The sequence below is a fragment of the Carcharodon carcharias genome, chromosome 8 (genome assembly GCF_017639515.1).
Source record: "Carcharodon carcharias isolate sCarCar2 chromosome 8, sCarCar2.pri, whole genome shotgun sequence".
NCBI lineage: Eukaryota > Metazoa > Chordata > Chondrichthyes > Lamniformes > Lamnidae > Carcharodon > Carcharodon carcharias.
Window position 1 is genome coordinate 161,756,648 of NC_054474.1, and position 21,035 is coordinate 161,777,682.

A 21,035-nucleotide genomic window follows, 5' to 3' on the forward strand; every position below is an offset into this window, starting at 1 on the left:
TGCAAGTGAAATGCTGCTTCACTTGAAAAGAGTGTTTGGGCCCTTGGACGGTAAGGAGAGAGGAAATGAAGGGGCAGGTGCTGCATCTTTTGCGTGGGCACGGGGTGGTGCCATAGGAGGGGGTTGAGGAGTAGGGGGTGATGGAGGAGTGGACCAGGGTGTCCCGGAGGGAACGATCCCTATGGAATGCCGATGGGGGGGTGAAGGGAAGATGTGTTTGGTGGTGGCATCATGCTGGAGTTGGCGGAAATGGCGGAGGATGATCCTTTGAATGCGGAGGCTGGTGGGGTGATAAGTGAGGACAAGGGGGACCCTATTATGTTTCTGGGAGGGAGGAGAAGGCGTGAGGGCGGATGCGCGGGAGATGGGCCGGACACGGTTGAGGGCCCTGTCAACGACCGTGGGTGGAAAACCTCGGTTAAGGAAGAAGGAGGACATGTCAGAGGAACTGTTTTTGAAGGTAGCATCATCGGAACAGATGCGACGGCGGCGAAGGAACTGAGCACATGTACGTTGACGACACTCAGCTATGACTCACCATCACCTCTCTGAACAAACAGCTCCATGATCAACAAAGTGTGCACACTGTCCAACATCCAATTTTGGATGAGTTGAAATTTCTCCCAGCTAAATACTGGAAATACATGAAGCCAGTGTCTACAGTCTGCACCACGATTCCACTCCTGGCAACTGTTGGAGGTTGAGCCAGAATGTTCACTTTCTAGGTTTTGTGTTTGACCCAGGCATGAGCTTCCAACCACACAATGTCTCACTTCCACCTCTGTAACATTGCCTGACAATGACCCTGCCTCAGCTCATCAACTGCTGAAACTCTCACCTATACCATTGTTATCTCTAGTCTTGACTATTCCAATGATCTCCTGGCCAACCTCCCAAAACTTGCACATCTAAAACTTTGCTGCCCATATTTAAACTCACCTGTCACCCCTATGCTTGCTGACCTACACTAGCTCTTGGTCCAACAACACCTCAATTTTAAAATCTTCATCCTTGTTTTCAAAACCTCTCCATGGCCTCACTTCTCCCTCTCTCTGTAATCTCCTCCAGCCCTACCTGTCAGAAATCTCTGCATTCCTCCAGTGCCCTCTTGCGCATTCCCAATTTTAATCACTCCAATGAGAGCTTTCAGCTGCATTGACCTAATCTCCCTCCTTCACTCTCTTCAAGATGCTCCAAAAAACCTTTCTTTGACCAAGCTTTTTGTCATTTGTCCTGATACTTTCTCCTGTGTCTTAGTGTCAAAAATATTTTTTTATTGATATACCTCTTGTTAAACACCTTGGGTTATTTTGCCGCATTTAATGTGCTATATAAATGTAAGAAGTTGTTATTGTTGGTTGGGCCATGTAGCCTATTTCAGTGTTGTAACTTCTATGTATTAATTTACAATACAGCATACCTCGCTGGAGGTTATAGCTGGACAGCACATTTTGAATCAATACCAGAATGGAAAACTGAATATATTAAAAAAATTACTCAAGCCACTCTTTACCTGCATCTTTTTCAGAAATATGTGCTTCTGTAACAAGCAAATGGGCACTCTTTGGTCGAAGAGATCTTTCAGCTGGTCTTCTGGAAGGTGAGTGGAGTATTCCATGGAGAGGAGACTGGAACAATAACAGCAACAGTTTGTATTTATGAAGCACTTTTAATGGGAGTAAACCATTCAAAGGTCTTTCTATTATACAAAATTTAACAACCTGCCCACAAAAGGAGATATTAGGCAAAGTGACCAGAAACTTGGTCAAAACTAAGTTTTAAAGAAAGTCTTAAAGGCGGAGAGAGAGGTAGAGATGCAGAGGCTTAGGGAGACTAGGGCCCAGGCAACTGAAGACATGGCTACCAAAAGTGAAATGAGTAAAATCAGCACTGCACAGGGGGCCAGAATTGAAGCAGCACAGAAATCTCAGACAGTTGAAGACGTGGAGAAGATAACGTAGATTGGGATAGGTGAGGCAATGGATGGATTTGAAAACAAGGACAAGAATTTTAAGATCTAAATGTTGCTAGACCTCGAGCAAGGTTAGGACAGTGAAACTTGAGCAGTAGGGTTTTGGATGAGTTCAACTTTATAGGGGGTGGAAAATGGGAGAGCATTAGAATAATCAAGTCTAGAGACTACAAAGGCATGGATGGGAGTTTGAGCAGCAGATTAGCTGAAGCAGGGCAGAGACAAACAATGTCATGGAGGTGGACTTAGGCGATCTTGATGATGGAGCAGATATGTAGTCAGAAGCTCATCTAAAATAGGACACCGTGGTTGTGAATCATCTGGTTCAGATTCCGACAGTGACCAGGGAGAGGATGGAGTTGGTGGCTAAGGAATTGAATTTGTGGCAGGGGCCAAAATCAATACCCTGGATATTAAAAGGGACAGTTTATGTGGGGGAGGAGCGTATTTCAGATCAGAAATGCAGGAGACTGGGTTTCTCTGTATGTTATGAAGTTTTAACCTCATAGCCTGTGTCTTTTGGTTCCAAAAGGTTCCTTGTCCAGAAGTCATCCTGATTGACAGGCTTGGCTTCCAGAAGAGTGGGAAACAAGGACAGTGGGTCAAGGGTGAGCCTCAGAAGGTGGTGGAGGCGGGGTCATTGAATATTTTTAAGGCAGAGGTAGACAAATTCTGTTAGGCAAGGGGATCAAAGGTTATTGGGGTTAGATGGGAATGTGGAAATCGAAACACAAGATGATCAACCATGATCTTATTGAGTGGCAGAGCAGGCTTGAGGGGCCGAATGGTCTACTCCTGTTCCTATTTCTTATATTCTTATATTGCTCTTTCATATTCTGATCAACCCTCTTCACATTTCCTGTTGTGGTGCATTTTTCATAAGCATTTATGGCTTTCTTTTGATCTCTACCACTAGCACGAGGCACTGCAAAATATAACTAAAGCAAAGGATTTATTTCTTTTTTTAATTCGTTCATGGGATGTGGGTGTCGCTGGCTGGGCCAACATTTATTGCCCATTCCTAATTGCCCTTGCTGTGGGTCTGGAGTCACATGTAAGCCAGACCAGGTAAAGATGGCAGGTTTCCTTCCCTAAAGGACATTAGTGAACCAGATGGGTCTTTACGACAATCGGCAATGGTTTTATGGCCTCAGGCATTATGTTATAACAGGATGCCAGAAGAAAGCTACAAGTAGCTGCCTAGTAAAACTGTATGGGAATCAAAGTCAAAATTCTCCAGTGACTATAGTAATACTGGATGCAAAGGAAGATCATCGTGCCTGTGGGTGGGTCAGTTATCATAAAACATCACTCCAGGGATTTCTCAGAGAGACATTTTGACTCAACCATCTTCAACTGCTTCATCAATTACCTTCCCTGCATTACAGGTTCAGGAGTGAGGCTGTTTGCTGATGATTCCAGGATGTTCAGCTTCATTCATAACTCCTCTGATAATAATGCCAGGGCCAGGGAGTAAAATCATGGTCCTTGGTGCTTCTCCTGTTTCTGGGCCCCTTTTATCCCCCATTCCATTTAACCCTCCTCTTCAGTCATGCATGTTATTTTTCTCCCTTTCAAGATTCACCAATCATAAAAAAGGCCCTAGTAAAATATTAACACCCATCACTGGCATTTGGTTACCAATGTCTTCTGATATATGTGCAGCAAGCATCATTAATATTAAGAGCAGCAACAATATAATGCAGTGTTAGTTTGTATGTGAGTCTGTAGCTGATCCCATCGTGATTATTAAATAAACCAGAAAGTACAAATTTGACTTTAACAGCATTGTGCAACATTGTTAATTTGACAGAAGGATATCCAATTAGCTATTTATAACACTGTGCAGATGATTTGGTGACCGCGTCAGCCTCATTAACATGTTCTGCACATTGCATCACATGTACATGGTGACAATAAGTTCATATTTGGGGAAAAGATTCACCACTTGCAACCCAGATAACCTGCACCAGATTTTTTCCATTCTGTAGAAGTCTTTCTCCTCTTGGGTGCATGAAATTATTCAATATAATTATTTCATACAAGGGGGGGGTAAATGGATTCTATTTTATCAGTAATCTCACAGGGTAGAAACTTAAAATGACTCCTGAGCAACAAAGACGAGTGATGGAACAACAGAGGTCTTCACTGTCAGGAAGAAGCATTGGAGTCTTCAGGTGTTTCTGTGCGATACAACTTTTAAAAGGCTAGAACACAAAGACTGAATGGTTCACAATTGTACCTGTATTTTCTTGATCAGCAAGTCTGGAGACTCTGCTGATTGCTACTTCTGGCTATTACACATTTTCAATATCTACTATGCAGCAGAACTTTATTGCAATATTATTGCAAAAAACTCAAAGCACTAAGATAGAGTTAGATAATAGGTAAGTAGACAAAAGGACAAGATTGAAGTGAGTAGAAAAGACTCTTGAGAATCATGTGCAGTATAAAACAGGTTATTGATTTACTATGAGCCCATTATTCACTCCTGTCCTGGCAATTTCACCCCACAAAACCCGCTCATAGTAAACTTCCATTAGCAATAAAATAAACAGAACTCCAGCCATGATTCCACCCTCTGATTGAAAGATAATTATGAGGTGACAAAGTCTATCTACCCCAGCTCATTTCATCCATCCAGAATGACATATGAACGTGTGTATTAGGAACAGGAGTAGGCCATTCAGCCCCTCGAACATACTCCATCGCTTGATAATATTACCTACATTATACCAGTGACTACAACTCAAAAGTGCTTAAATGACTATATAGCGATTTGGGACATTGTGAAAGATGCTGTATAAATGTAGGTTTTGTCTTTCTTTCATTTCACTTATAAGTAGTAGGCAAAAAGTGACTATAGCATGGTGAAATTGGAGGCCCAATGCTGATTCTATAAGGATATTTAATCACAGAGCAATCAACTGATGTTAGAAAAATGGCTACAGAGGAATCACTGCATTTACAAAACAATTCAACTCTGTAGCTAGTGTAACCTTACCATTTTGACTTCTCTGCTGCCAACGCACAATATACCATAAATGGCATCTGCCCCTTTTACAGTAATGACACTACCCCAGGATTTGTGAATCAGACATCTACCAACAGTTCAGGGAAAACGTAGATTGAATTGTTAATCTGGATTTTTTTTTAGAGAAGAGTGAATACCAGGTACCAAAATTCAGTACGGCCTCAACTCAAGAACTAGATTGTTACCCCTTTCCCCAGAAGCTGTCATACAAATTGTGTTGTACATTGCGAGTTTACAGCCTATCTACAGGTTCCATATGATGCCGCATTATGTTTGTACAAAATAAATGTGCAAATTGTATTTAAAAAAAATTCTATTTGGTGTTTGAGGTGAGAGAGAAACAGGCAAATTAAGTGGAAAAATGTAATTAATAAGTAAGAAACTCAAACAGCCAAAAAGATATAACAGCAATATCCTGAGAGAAATAATTTCTGGAAGTGTTTTTAAGTTATTGCATTGGGTTTCTATAATGGCCCAATATAGTAAAAGCCTTTTATGCTGTTTCTCTGGAACTTCAATGATTTTTTTTGCCAAGGTTACGATGGATAATCGGGAGAATCTTCTCCCCAAAGAAATTTTATTCCCACCATGTGACCACCACCTGCCAGATTTTAAACAGGATGGTGGAGGATGGGGTGAACCTAGGATAGAGATCTGTAAAACCTTTCTTAAGCAATCTCTTAGTGACAAATAAGGATTCCATTCCCTGACTTTGCAAGAGTAATAAAACAGGCTCTGGTGAGTCAGCATCTTGTTTTACATCACTCCTGGTTTTTAGTTTCTTACATTTACTTTAATGAGGCCTAAAGATTCTTGAGCCTCTAGTACATCAACACAGCAAGTCAAGAGAATTGTGCCTGCTTTAGGGAGTAATGAAAATTTAGACTGCTATTTTATGCCAATTTAAATTCAAAAGAGAATTTTGTGATGTATAGCCATATTTAATTTTGTGGGACTAACCCTTAAAAGTCCCCCTTCTCACAGCATACAATTGGCTCTAAATTGATTCCACGGATATCACTTACAACTTTTCAACCAGATTTTCAACTGAAAGCACTCTTGTGACGGTTGCTGAGAGTTGGAACAGCTGCTAGTGACCTTCAGGCAACTTTGAGGTTTTCTGGTGAGCTTTTTAAAAAAAAAGCTGCCCAAAGGTCAGAAACAACAGAACAGTAACTGTCAGTAAAATGAAACCGAAAGACCTGCTTTAAAAAGAAACATTGGATTTGTCAGGTTGGTAGTTCCCTTTCTTTTTAAAGCTGGTCTTTCAGGTCTAAAGCTGTGGCTGCTCAGTTGGGATAAGGACAAGAACTCCATTTACAACACTGAGCCTGGGGCCCCCCTTGTTCCCCGTGTTTTGCACCTTGTGCAACCCCCTATCCCAGACCCCGAATAAAGCAGCCCATGCCAGCCTTCAGCAGGACCTGGGTAGCTCAGCAAGAATTTTCACCAATCATCTAGATGGGCGTAACCACAACAACATTCAAGAAACTCAACAACATCGAGGAAGGATTGCATGTTTATTGATGAGTGCCCCTGTTTCTAGAGTCAATATACATCATTGGGACAACGCAGTGTGTATAACCTACAGGATGCACTGCAAAAACTTAATTACTTAAATATTACTGTCCCAACCTGTGAACCCTATAATCAAGAAGGACAAGGGCAGTAATGTCATGGTATCATCACCTCCAAGTTCCCCTCCACACCAGCCTAGTTATTCTTCCATTGTTGCTGGGTCAAAATTCTTGAATCCCCTAAAACCTTTGTGGGAGCACTAACACCACAGGGACTGAAGTCGTTCAAGGAAAAGGCCTGCTACCACCTCCTTAGGATAACCGGGCCTTGACACTAAATGTGGCCATGCCAGCATCACAAGAACATTTTTCTTTAGAATGCATGTATGTTCAATAGAGACCAGTAGAGTAAGCAAAGGTAGTTTAAAACCTTCTAAGTTCAATACCAATCATCTAGAAAGTAAAATGAATCAAAGGGCATAAGCTGGCACAAATTAATTCCTCAAAAGAAAATTCTAGCAAATCCAGCAGGAAAACTAGAGTAAATATTGACTAAAACTGATTTTTCCCCTGCATTCCAATGAGAAAGAAGCCATGACTTTATACCACTTCAGCTCCTATTTCATTTCAAATTGTAAACAATTTGTGCAATCATTTTGCACATTCTCCTCTCAGCAAGTGAAACAAGTTACAACACTAGCACCATGACTTGAGAAAGCACAAATAATTAATCAGGATATCTATCAAAATACTAGTCCCACTCATTGTAATGAAACAGTGATTTTTCATAGCCAAGCACTGGGAACTAAACTATGAATTTGTTTGGCTCTCAGGTGGCAGCATAGTGAAGTCTGGAGTCAAGATTTCAAACTGCAGAATACCCAATCCAGACACCTGCTGGTATAAATTCAAAGCATTGCACTTCCAGGGCTGGGTAAATCTGAACAAACATCAAAATCTTGTACCATTCAATCAGAAGCATAAGAAACCACATTTTTGATTTTCTTACTGATCCTCTTTACACATTTGTCAGTTATAGATGATATCTTGTGGGAAACGACTGAAAATAAAGTTTACTTTCCAAATGCGAAACATTTTATACTTGACTTAAAAATATCTTCATAAAGGAAGGAAACTGGATAGTCTTCTGTTTTCCAACAGAAGTGAAAATTTAGAGTAACCAGCTTCATTTGCACTAAAAGAACAAAAAAGTCTTAAAGAATTACAGAATCCTACATCACACACAACGCACTGTACAATCCTGTGTAATTGTTACAGCTGGGTTCAATTTCCATTCATTATTGCTCCTTTTAGCTTAAATAAATTCAATGAAATCTGAATTTATCTCTCTTCCACCACAGCTTTCACTAAAAGCCACTTGATACTAGAACCCAAGCAGAGTTTGGTTAGAACCAATTCTAGTTGGTTTTCCTATCTTAAATTGCAACATTTTACAACCCACCTTGCTCTGGCCATGGTTTAACGAAGACTGATGCTGGTGAAATGAGTCTACATTGGTACAGGCGACAAGTTCATCCAGTGCATCCACACGTCTTTTAAGGCTGGTCAAATTGCCCTCTGTCTGCTGCTTTCGTTTACATAATGTTTCAGCTTGCCTTGACATGCACTGACGAATCTGTGCCTAAACAAAAGAAAAATGGCAATCTTCAACTTATTAAAAAGCAAATATTCACAAGATCAGTGGTATCATCTGAATTCCTCAGTTAAGCTGCAATTTTATTATTCACCATTCATTTGAAGCTTCTCTTTAGGCTTTCATGAAAACACACCAATTCTAGATTAAGCTGCTCGTAGGGCCCTTTACTATTGCTTGAACTATTAGGAAGGGCATTTGTAACCTAAAGTAACTAGATTCTAGATTTTCCAATTTTGCCCATGAAGAGGGGTCTTTTTGGAATGTTCCCTGGATGGCACATGGGGAGGAATGGAAACCTATTACTTGAAGAAATCATTAATATGAACCTCAGATGTTCAACCTTTTATTACTCCCTCTCAACAGTTCACAGCTTCAAATATAAATGTTAATTTAGCATACTGCAAAAGAAAAAAAAAAGGTATATATTAAAATGTTCCATGTGGGCAAGATTTTGATATTTGTTCAGATTTAACTGGCCCTGAAAGTCCCTTGCTTAGAATTTATACCAGTAGGTGTCTGGATTGGGTAGTTTGCGGTTTGGAATCTTGACTCCAGACTTCACTATGCTGCCACTTGAGAGCCAAACAAATTCACAGTTTAGCTCCCAGTGTTTGGCTATGAACAAATCACTATTTAATTACAATGAGTGGGGCTAGTATTTTGATAGATATCCTGATGCTCTGCTTGATTAATTATTTGTACTTTCTCAAGTCATGGTGAAACTTGTTTCACTTGCTGAGAAGAGAATGTGCAATATGATTGCACAAATAATTTAATATATAAAATGGAATAGTAACTGAACTGGTATTAGAATCACAGCTTCTTTGGCACTGGAATGTCTATGTAGAAATGCCATATAATGATCTATGAAATTGGTATAAAACAGGAATGATTTGTGCTTTAAAAGTTGCACTAAAAATTCAGGGATACAAAGAACTTATCCCAGATGTTCAGTAAATTTACAGTCGCCTTTATGAATTTTTTTCATTCATTCATGGGATATGGGCTTCGCTGGCCATACCCATCCCTGATTGCTCATGAGAAGGCATTGGTGAACTACCTTCTTGAACAGCTGAAGTCCATGTGGTGTAGGTACACCCAGTGGTGTTAGGGAGGGAATTCCAGGATTTTGACCCAGCAACAGTGAAGGAACGGCAATATATTTCAAAGTCAGGATGGTGAGTGGCTTGGAGAGGAACTTCCCGGTCCATGTGTCTGTTTGCCCTTGTCCTTCTAGACAGTAGTGTCGTGGGGTTGGAAAGTGCTGTCTAAGGAGTCATGGTGAGTTGCTGCAGTGCATTTTGTAGATGGTACACACTACTGCCACTGTGCATCAGTGGTGGAGGGAGTGAATGTTGTGCATAGGGTGCCAATCAAACAGGTGGCTTTGTCCTGAATGGTGTCAATGTTCTTGAGTTTGGTTGGAGCTGCACTAATCCAGGGAAGTACAGAGTATTCCATCGTGAATGGTGAATATTGTGCAATCATCAGCGAGCCTCCCATTTCTGACTTACCTAATGATGGAAGGAAGGTCAATAAACAGCTGAAGATAGTTGGGCCTAGGACACTACCCTGAGGAATTCCTGCAGCGATGTCCTGGAACTGAAATGATTGACCTCCAACAATCACAATTATCTTCCTTTGTGCTAGGTATGACTCTGACCAGCAAAGAGTTTTCCCTGATTCCCACACTCAGTCAAATGCCTTGATATCAAGGACAGTCACTCTCACCTCATCTCTGGAGTTCAGCTCTTTTGTCCATTTTTGAACCAAGGCTGTAATGAGGTCAGGAGTTGAGTGGCCCTGGTGAAACCCAAACTGAGCATCAGTGAACAGGTTACTGCTAAGAAAGTACTGATTGATAGCACTGTTCATGACCTCTTCCATTACTTTGATGATTGAGAGTAGACTGATGGGGCTGTAACTGGCCAGGTTGGATTTGGCCTGCTTTATGTGTACAGGACATACCTGGGCAATTTTCCACATTACCAGGTAAATGCCAGTGTTGTAGCTATATTGGAACAGCTTGGCAGGGGTGTGGCAAGTTCTGGAGCACAAGTCGTTAGTACTATTTCCAAAATATTGTCAGGGCCCATAATGTTTGCAGTATCCAGTGCCTTCAGCTGTAGAGTGAATTGGATTGGCAGAAGACTGACACCTGTGATGCTGGGGGCCTCTGGAGGAGGCCAAGACGGATCATCCACTTGGCACTTCAGGCTGAAGGTGGTTGCAAATGCTTTTGCACTGATACACTGGACTCTCCCCATCATTGAGGATGGGGATATTTATGGAACCTCCTCCTCCAGTGAGTTGTTTAATTGTCCACCACCATTCACCACTGGATGTGGCAGGACTGCAGAGCTTAGACCTAATCCGTTGGTTGTGATATCGCTTGCTGCTTATGCTGTTTGGCATGCAAGTAGTCCTATGTTGTAGCTTCACCAGGTTGACATCTTATTTTTAGATATGCCTGGTGTTGCTCCTGGTATGCCTTCCTGCACTCTTCATTGAACCAGGGTTGATCCCCTGGCTTGGTGGTAATGGTAGAGTGCGGGGTATGCCAGACTGTGCGGTTACAGATCGTAGTTGAGTACAATTCTACTGCTGCAGATGGCCCACGGCCCGTCATGGTTGCCCAGTTTTGAGTTGCTAGATCTGTCTGAAATCTAGTACCACACAACACTATTTGAAGACGGTGCTGTGGTCTCTTATAGGACTGTCCGGTGATCACACTTACCGATACTGTCATGGACAGATGCATCTGTGGCAAGCAGGTTGGTGAGGATGGGGTAAAGTATGTTTTTCCCTCCAGTTGGTTCCCTTGCCATCTGCTGCATAACCAGTCCAGCAGCTATGTCCTTTAGGACAATCAGCTCAATCTGTAGCGGTGCTACCCAGCTACTTTTGGTGATGGGCATTGAAGCCCCCGACCCAGAGTACATTCTGCGCCCTTGCTACCCTCAGTGCTTCCTCCAAGTGGTGTTCAACACAGAGGAGTACTGATTCAGCAGCAGAGGGAGGGTGGTATGTGGTAATCAGTAGGAGGTTTTACTTACCCACACTTGACCTGATGCCATGAGACTTCATGGGTTCTGGAGTCGATGTTGAGGACTCTCATTGCAACACCCTCTTGGCTGTATACCACTGTGCCACCACCTCTGCTGGGTTTGTCCTGCTGATGGGACAGGACATATCCAGGCTGGTGACGGTGGTGTCTGGGACATTATCTGGAAGGTATGATTCCATGAGTATCACTATGTCAGACTGTTGCTTGACTAGTCTGTGAGACAGCTCTCCCAATTTTGGCACAAGCCCCCAGATGTTAGTCAGGGGGACTTTGCAGGTTCGACAGGGTTGAGTTTACTGTTGTCGTTTCTAGTGTCTAGGTTGATGCCAGGTGGTCTGTCCAGCTACATTCCTTATTGACTTGTTCTTAGCAGTTTGATAAAACAGTGGCTTGCTAGGCCATTTCACAGGGCATTTAAGAGTCAACCACAATGCTGTAGGACTGGAGTCACATGTAGGCCAGACCAGGTAAGGATGGCAGATTTCCTTCCTGAAATGACATTAGTGAACCAGGTGGGTTTTTACGACAATCGACAATGGCTTCATGATCATCAATAGACTTTTAATCCCAGATATTTATTGAATTCAAATCCAACCATCTGCCAAGATGGGATTCAAACCCGGGTTCCCAGAACATTACGCCACTGCCTTGCCATTGAATTATTCATTGCGACATATTCCACCGGTCTCATTGCAACTGCTTCCAATGTAAAATGTCGATTATTTCTGATAAATTGTTTGTAATAATGGTGAAATGGAAATAGCAATGAATCCAACAACTAATGTGAATCTTGGTATATGAGTATAAGCAGGACTGTTACTTTTGTATAAATATAATTTCACACTAAACATGTTTTCCAACCTTGAGATAATCTTCTTGTTGTCGTAGATTTTCTCTCAGCACCTCTCCTCGCAACTGTTCATCCTGAATGACAAAAGCACAATAAGATCCTTTTAATGTACGTTCCATGCATGATATTCCACCAGAGCATGTAAGAAAATTATATGGTTCTAGCTTTCCTCCAGCTTTGTTCTGCAATTGCCTAATTAAGGATTTCAACTTCAGCTTTGAATGTCTTTTCTCAATCTTTCCATTCCCTCTTTAATGCAGAAGCCTGGCGTCTTTTCTAGTTACTCAAAAACTCATTACACGCATAAAACGTATGTGAATCTGCATCCACCATTCACCAGGACTTTATAAAAATCAATGTTCTTTGAGACCATATCCTGAGCAGCCTCTATTGTTCCCACAGGTACTCGCTCAACCACTCTTACCCTATTCTTTGCTATTGTCAAATGATTCCTGACTTTATGGGAACAATTTCCCCCCCCGTTGGGGGGGAAGTGCAGGAGCAGGCACGGACGAGCGCGCCTCCGATCGGGGGTGCACCGCCATTTAATGTGGGCAGGCCAATTAAGGCCCACCCAGTGTGACATCCGCTAGGAAGCGCTATGTGCTCCCTGTGCGGGTGGGGGCAGGGGAGTCCGTCAGCGAAAGAGCACACTCATCTCCCTGAGGCTAAGTGCTGCCTCAGGGAGATCGGCACCAAATTTTAAAATGGTCAAGGAGCAGAAACAAAATTTCCTGACATGGCCTCTCATGTGACACTGTCACATGAGTTGGGACATGTCCATCACTTTAACTCTAACCCTTATTAAATTTTTAAAAACCATCATGAAACCTCATCCTGCCCACAAATGAGGTTTCATGCTTTTTCTGAAGCCCGCCAGGGCTCCCAGCCTGCCCACCAACCTTAAGGTTGGATGGGCAGGTCCATTAATGAGCTTAGTTACTTTTTAAATGGTTTCAATAGGCCGTTGACAGGTTGGTGGGCGCACAGCTGATTTGGCTGCGGCCCTGTCGACCTGAAAATTGAAATGACACGGAGTGACATCAGGAGTTCCACCCAATGTCATCCCGCGTCATTTTACGCATTGGTGACCGGGCCCTGCCTCCCGCCCTAAAGATCCTGGCCTATGTTCCTGCATGTAAGCATACATTCAAAGCTTCTTATAATTAATGGCCAATTTCCTGATATGTACTCCAGGCTTGCACCAGGAATACAGAAACGGAAAAACCAGTGCAATATTAGCAAGTTTTCTGACAGTTTTTAATAAACATAAATTTCCATACATATTTAAGAATTTTCTCATAAAACACCCAAAAGTTCCAAGTTTAAAAACATTCTGTAAACCTCCAATTCAATTTAGACATGGATTTATAACTGAATTTTCAGCAATCCATTCTCTATAATCAATCTTTTATTTTCTAAGTCAAAGAAACCATAATCTGTTCACACATGCTTTTGTTCACAGATGTTGGTTACAAAATTTTAAACAAATTCCAGACTTCTTGGAATGAAAGTTTTGACAATTCAATTTCCAGCTTATTTCAAAATCTCATAGAAAAAGCAAAGAAACTCTCAAAACCTCATGGATTACGAGTTGCAATCCTTCAGCACCTTTTGATGCACAGATCATGTGGTGAGACATTCTGCAAACCAATGATATTCAGAATGCACGCTACATCTACATTCCCATTGGTGATACTGGCAGATCTTGATTCAGGGGAGGATGAAGTTACATGTAACAAGTTTACATAAGTTGTTTCCATTATAAATATGGATGTAGGGAGTTATAATGGAAAAAGTTGACAAGATGTGCACAGAGAAGTAAGACTGATAACATATTAATGATAATATAGGCATTTAAATACCATATAATCTTACAGCATGAGTTCATTTGGCCCATTGTCTGCATGCAGGGATGTTAATCCATACCTTAACATGAACGTTAAAATCAAATGCAAAGAAATATCACCTTAAAATTGAATTTGGTCAGTCTTAACCTCTCATCGTGAGTTCCTTCATTGGTGGCTAAGGGAAAATTTTCCTTTAAGCTTTCCACTTCACTTTGAACAGTGATCTCCTCTTCCCAAGTTATATCCAGGTCATTTTTCGGTGCCACACATGACTGATCTAGATCTTTCAAACTACTGCTAATTTCTGCTTTCACATCTGATCGAAGGGTTCTTATGGCTTCCTTTATCTCCTTCTGTTGTTGTTCCATTTGTTCCTGAGTTCTCAGCTAAAGGAATATTAAAATATTAAGGAGAGAAGCAGTTGATGTATGAACAATCCAGAAATCTATCAGTATTTGTTTTCAGATTATAAATTATTACAGTTACTTTCTTCAGCCTCTTTATTGCCCCTTATTTATATCCTGCTCCTCTTCCTTCATGAAGAGTAACATTACTAAGTCCCTTCTGCTCTTCTCAACTTGTGCTGTACTACCTGATATTTTCTTTAACTCCCCATTGGAAAGTATCTAATCTCCACCGTAGTCTCCATGAGATCAGGAATTTGCTGTGGGGAATCACTCTTGGTCTTCCTAACACATTTGACACTCTCTAGAATGCTTTCCTTAGGAAGCAGTGCAAAAGGCAAATATAATACATGAAAGATATAAAATTGAAAAGGTAAGTCCCGGTAATAAATTCTCGCTGGTCATTTTTAGTGGCATTAATGATACTGTATCACAAATACTTTAACCATAGGCATTGCATTGCTCTTCATTTTTTTTGATATAAGCATCACAATCAACATATAAAGGTCAAATACAGTATGCCAGTGATATTTTTATTTTACTTGTAAACTCCAGAGATTTGTAAAAAGAACAGCACATGGTTAAAGAACTATCATGCTGTAATGTCACTTCAGGGATTCAGATGATGTTATCAAAAACTGTCCATGTAATGTGAACGATCTAAATCTATACTGTAACACTTGTTTTTCAATGAATAAACAATATATTGTTTTAGATCCAACTTCTGAATATTCAATACCTGCATGGGAGGAATAAATGTATAAAAAAACTGAAACCAACAATTCTTGCATAGAACAAATTTATTTTGTTTCAGCTAATTGTGAAAAACAATGTTTTTTTGTTTGGGTACCTGTTGCTTGAGTTCAAAATATTCCTGTCTCATCTCATTTAACTCAGTCATGACACGTTTGGCACGTTCGTGGTTCTCATGTGCAGCCTGATCTATTGAAGATAACTCCTTCTGCAGTCTGCTGTTTTCACATTTTTGTTCCTGTGTTGATAATACAAAGTCAGAAATTACCTCAGCAGATTTGCTAGTCCACACAGTATTTAGTTGTAGGTTTCTCCTTTATTAGCACACATTTAAATTTTACTCTTGCACATCTTTTATAAATTGTCTTTTTTACGTTTATCACTTAAGGCAAAGCTTACTTCGTGATAAGTGGGCAGTTTTATATTCAACAGTTCTGCAAAATATTTGTCAACACTAAAGTTCAGTTAAACTGTAACAAAGGACTGATGAAATGGCTACTGCTTTTGTACAATGGCTGGTTGGCAACAGCAACTTACATTAAGGATCTTCTCCAGCTGAACTCGCTGAACTTTGGACTCTTCTTTGATGGCAGCAAATTGCTTCTCTGCCTTTTTCCTCTCTGAATGAATCAGCTCCTGAAGGTGTGTTAAATTTATTTTTGAGAACTCAACCTCTTTATGACAAAATGCAAGCTCATTCATCATTTCTTGCTGCTTTTGCTCTCGGTTGGAGAGCTGGCGTCCTGCAACAAAACAGAAATGTCGGATGTAAATTTATTTGTGATCTGGAAATAAAATCATCAAATGTTTAATAAACAAAAAAAGGTTCAAGGGTGGCTTGTCAGCACTGCACTGTGTGTGCTTTGTCTTGGTTTGAGAAGTAATTTTTAAATTTTAGTCTTAACTGGGGTTCAGACTTCCCCTTGGGCTAGCAAGTATACCTGATCTGTTTTAGTAGTAACAACTGCACTGACGCAGAATAATGCCCAGTGCTCCATTTACATGCCTCGATTGTCCTGAAATCTGGACACTTCTTGCTGTGGTATGATTTCACAGGGGCCAGGCAGCCTCCATTAACTTGCCAGTGCTCACATATCTAGCCCTGTCAATTGTGAGGTATTTCACAGGCAAGTCGCATCCTGTCATCATCCAACATTCATGGCTGCTCAGTTTCCATCACAGGGCAAGGCACAGTGTCAGCAAGAGCCAGATATCCGGCATTTTCCTTTTGCCATCCCAATGGCATGGAGGCCAATTTTAGTGCCCTAATGCCACCCTGCCTGAGATTAGCTAGATTTAAATAGATTGGTGATTTTACCTGGGATCTCTGTATGGTTCAGCTAGGCATTAGATAAAATTGCAAAGATACCAGTGTGCCTAAGTCATTGTTATAATCAACATTCAAGACTTACTCAGAGTAGCAATCTGGTCCTCCAACATAATACATTGTTCCTCGGTATGTTGCAGTTTTCTTGATCGTTCCTCCATCAAGTTTGCTTTTGCAACAGCCTGTTCAAATTTATCTCTCTTATCCGATAGCTCAGCTTCCAAAGCTTGGAGGTGGGCCTTTACCTTAGATGCAGATTGCTCCAATTTTACTCCCTCACACTGAATATCCTTCTCAATAAGCTGTAACAGCTAAACAGATTAAATGAAAAAAACTTCAGTAAAGTCTTCCTGCATTTACTATAAATTATTCCTTACTGTGGGTTGGTGCAATATGCTGCCACTATACCATAGGTGCATTAGGATAAGGAATTATATCCCTAACTGTCAGATTTCTGATCTGAAGCAATGGGAAGGTGTTTAAAGGCTAGGCATTACTCTGAGGTGAGGGAGTGGGGTGGGCAAAGGGGGATGTTGAGCAATATGAGGAAGAGATCATCACCTTTCAGCCCTCTTGATGAATAGCATGGTGAAAGTTGAAGACATTCATTGAACAGATTTTTTTAAATTATGCAATACATAGCACCATGTAAAGAATTCAAAACTGAGGTATTCAAATTCAAAGGTTCCACCACCCAGAAGTGCAAGGGCAGTGATTGTGATTTCCACATTTTTGTGTGTTTCTATGTATTATCAGGGCAGCAGATGCAGACACAACACCTGCAAGTTTCCCTCCAAGTCATGCACCCACTGACTAGGGAATATAACGTTCTTGATTCATTGTCGCTGTGTCAAGGGTAGGTGTACCAACACCACCTGGTCTACAGCATTTCAAGCAGGCAATTCACTCCCATTTTCTCAAGGGCAGTTAGAGGTGGACAATAAATGCTCGCCAGCAAAGAGTGCCCAAATCCCACAAATGAATAAAACATTTTGAAACCTTTCCTTTTTTTTTAGAAACTAAAATAACTTCCTTTAAAATTCTGCTTTTAATATCACGCCCTCTAATGCAATGAGCCTAATTTTTATTGTTTCTGCACTGAGATTTGATGTTATTAATTGACTGGTACAGACTATGTCAGAGTTGTATTTTCTCAGCCTTCCTACCCTTTGCTGCTCTGCAAGCTCGTTTTGCTTTTCTTCAACCTGTTGCTGAAGCATGAATAACTCTTGTTCTTTTCTTTTTTCTTTCTCCAGGCAGGCTTGATATTTACATGCACTTTGATTTATATTTTCTTTGAGCATCAGCTGTTCTGTTTTTAACGCATCACACTTTTTAGTTATATTCTTAAGATCCTAGGAAATCAATGAAAGACAAATGACTGATATGAGCATTTATTCACCTATGCACAAAATACAAATTCTGCAAGTATTAAGTTACAGTTAATGGAACAATTAAAAATCTAAATGCTTTACAAGATTTATTTTTGTCAAATTAACAAGTTGCAACACCTGCTGTATTTGCCTTCTGTTTATCATTGTACAATAGCCCTTTTTTAGTTCTACAAATCAATTGGAAAATTGAAACTAAGTGGAAATTACATGGCTGCTAAATTGTACTTCTCCTAAACTTTTAGTAATTACAGCTTCAAAATATGCTCTATTTTGATATTTTGGAAATGTTTACCAAGAATCAAGGAACTATGTTACATAATTAAAATGTTTATGGCTTCTTCAACTAAACAGCACGGCAATGAGACACTACACATCATTCTATTCATCTCAATCTCCTTTGTGTTTCACACATACCTGTACAGCATATTATCCAAAACAACATGAGCCAGGTACTACACAAATTGGCACCAAATGCATAAGTGTAAAAAACATCTTTTTGTACAACAGGATTATAGTTTGCCATTCACTGAGCGTGTATCTTGAAAATGGACACCAATTACTTTGTGCCAAGGGGCGAGGCCTTCTATGAAATGAATATCACATAACCAATGTAAAATATCTTACTTTAAAAGTAAAGTCTTTTTTACTTTAAAAGAGGATTTTGACCTCGATCAAAATCAAGCCACTGCAATTTATTTTAACGAACTTTCACCTCATTTTGTTTATTTCCCCCAGTTTGCGTTAATGACATCATGAGTAGCTCCTCTCACCAGTAACAACTTAAACAAAGTTCAAAAGTCAACAGAAATAGGTCAGAGTTCAAATATTAAACTGCATTCCAATTTTTGATAATGGATCATTTATCACTTTGTAACATTGGTTAAGATATTCATCACTTTGTAACATTAGTTAAAATAGTTTACACAGAGACCTACTTGTTCTTAAACCTGGCTGTAAACTCCATACAAGCACTCGATTTAAAATTAAGTCATGGATTTACCTGATCTGCTAACTGCAACTGTTCTTTGGTACTTCTGAGGTTATCCGTCACCATTTCCAGCTCTGCCCTTTTCTCTATTCAATAGAAATATTTTCCGATTAAGTATGAAACTTATCACAGTTTAAATACTTCCTTTACTCATTGAAGGTTGTTCTAAAAATAAATGACAAAAATCTAGTTTTAGCAGTGAGTCCAAGGATCTATTGCTGTAAGTGCAGCAAAGCAGCACTTCTGCTTGCCCAATGGCCCCACCAGAAATCTTGGGGTCAGCTCATTTTGATATTGTCGAGTAGGAGAAAGATGGATATGCAATTGACTGCTTACACGAGGAAATAGGTGAGGGTGGAGGAAATAGGGGAATTTGAGACACAAACCAGCATACTACCATGGAGCTTCAAAGGGCCAAAACACTCTGCAACATCAACTTTCATTTAGTATTAAATTCTTCCATGCTTGGTGCAGCTATTTCCATCCCATCTTTTGCCAATCAGAATGTGGACTATGTCACAGCTTCTGATTTTACAGTTTCTTGCTATTTTCGCCAACAGAAAGCAAGTTAGATAATGGCAGCTGCCATTCAGCAACCCAAAGCACAACAACCATGCTGGTTGCCAGTTTGGAGTGCCAGCATTTTGTACTTTACGAGCTTGCTAATTGGCATACCTTGCAGACGGGTTTCCATGTCTACTATCTTCCTACTTAGCTCTTCCTTCTGGATGTTGACTTGATTGATTCCCTGATTCAGTTCACCTATCTCAGTCTGTAGTTTTTGCAGTTTAGACACAGCATTTCTATTATTGTCTTCAGTTGCTTCAAAGGCTCTGGAATAGCAAAAGAGTAAATTATAAAACATATATTTATATAGCTGTCTGAACTTCAAAAACCCATTTAAAAATTAACGGTTTCAGTATTTTTAATGCAAGCACATCAAAATGTGTGGAGAAATACAGAAAGAAGATTATGCTTGTATTGGATTCAAATGAAAATTTTAAAAGAGGATACTGCACAACATGAAATACAGATAGCTCCAAACAGGCGCTGCAGCAATAAACTATAAAGAAAAAAATCAAAAACTTTCATTTATACAGTACTTTTTATAACCTCAGGACATCCCAAAGGACTTTACAACCAATGAAGTATGTTACAATTATGAGGTTTATAAGATTATTATGCTTTGGAGCTGTCTCTTTAATTTAAGGTGAAATGAAGAGGGTCATATGATCTACTCTGAAGTATGCCTGGGTGGCTTGATTGTTAAAGATTAAAGGAGGTCTGGATTGTTTTACTGGGAAGAAGGTGCAAAGTGTTTATACTTGGAGACAATGACAGCAGGCTGTGTGCTAACAGTGGATGGACTGAGTCCCAAAGAAGTGTTGAGAATGTTGGGTTGTAAACAGTTGTGCTTTAAATTGTCCATTTACTTCCAAGATAATAGAGTTGGGGTTTCAAGGATAGCTAATCAGCATCTGTACCAGGATACAAGGCTCATGTGATTCACAATGCCATGGAGATCAGCTTTAAAAGGGGAAGGGTCTAAGCGATCCCTGAAAATTCACAGACGAGGCTAACCTACCAGATTCCGGATGAGAGAAAGCAGCTAGAGGCTGGAAGTCTCTAAGGTTCATAGCGTACGAATGCTGGTGGGAGCCTGCTCTCGGATTAGAAAGACCAAATTCACGAGAAGTTAAAATGAGGCTGGAAGATTAACCTAGCTTGTGCTAGAGGGAGAATCTTCGAGGAGGAGAAAAATCCTCAATGTGAAAGACAGTTCTGAGATTAAAAGTTACTAGGCTGAGAAAGGAAAAGAGAAGTAAATGCTCCAGTGCTAAGAATCACCTTAGTCTGATTCCAGGAGGATTAAATTTCTACTTAAAGAACAGCGTAAAGTGTATCTGTGAAGTGTGTTTTTGGTTGTGCTAAAAGAAAAAGGGGAATGCTCTGTTTTGTGGTTTCTATAAGTTGCTTACAAAGATAGTGTTTAGTTAATAGTGCTTTTAGTTTTTTGTGTTATGTCTTAAAACGTGAAATCTTGTGTTGTCTGATTTGTGGTTTAAAGTATAAGTTGCCTACAAAGATAGTGTTCAGTCAATAGACTTTTTGGTTTTTTTCCCACAGATGACAGAATTTTAACGGCACAGGAGGCCATTTGGTCCATTGTGTCTGCAAATGAGCATTATGACCTAGTGTCATTGCCCTGCTTCTCCCCGTTC

At 40.3% G+C, this 21,035-nt stretch overlaps 1 protein-coding gene across 1 annotated transcript in view; it reads right to left on the reverse strand.

Annotated features, from left to right (window-relative positions):
* cntrl (centriolin) overlaps positions 1-21,035 on the reverse strand; it is a 132,081-nt gene that overhangs the window by 3,602 nt on the left and 107,444 nt on the right. The window contains exons 34-43 of the mRNA XM_041193665.1: positions 19,489-19,646; positions 18,826-18,899; positions 17,598-17,786; positions 16,517-16,742; positions 15,642-15,847; positions 15,202-15,342; positions 14,067-14,333; positions 12,109-12,171; positions 7,986-8,165; positions 1,514-1,628 (exon numbers count right to left, since the gene is read on the reverse strand). Coding sequence (XP_041049599.1) covers positions 1,514-1,628; positions 7,986-8,165; positions 12,109-12,171; positions 14,067-14,333; positions 15,202-15,342; positions 15,642-15,847; positions 16,517-16,742; positions 17,598-17,786; positions 18,826-18,899; positions 19,489-19,646 — 1,619 coding nt within the window. The remainder of the gene's footprint in view (positions 1-1,513; positions 1,629-7,985; positions 8,166-12,108; positions 12,172-14,066; positions 14,334-15,201; positions 15,343-15,641; positions 15,848-16,516; positions 16,743-17,597; positions 17,787-18,825; positions 18,900-19,488; positions 19,647-21,035) is intronic.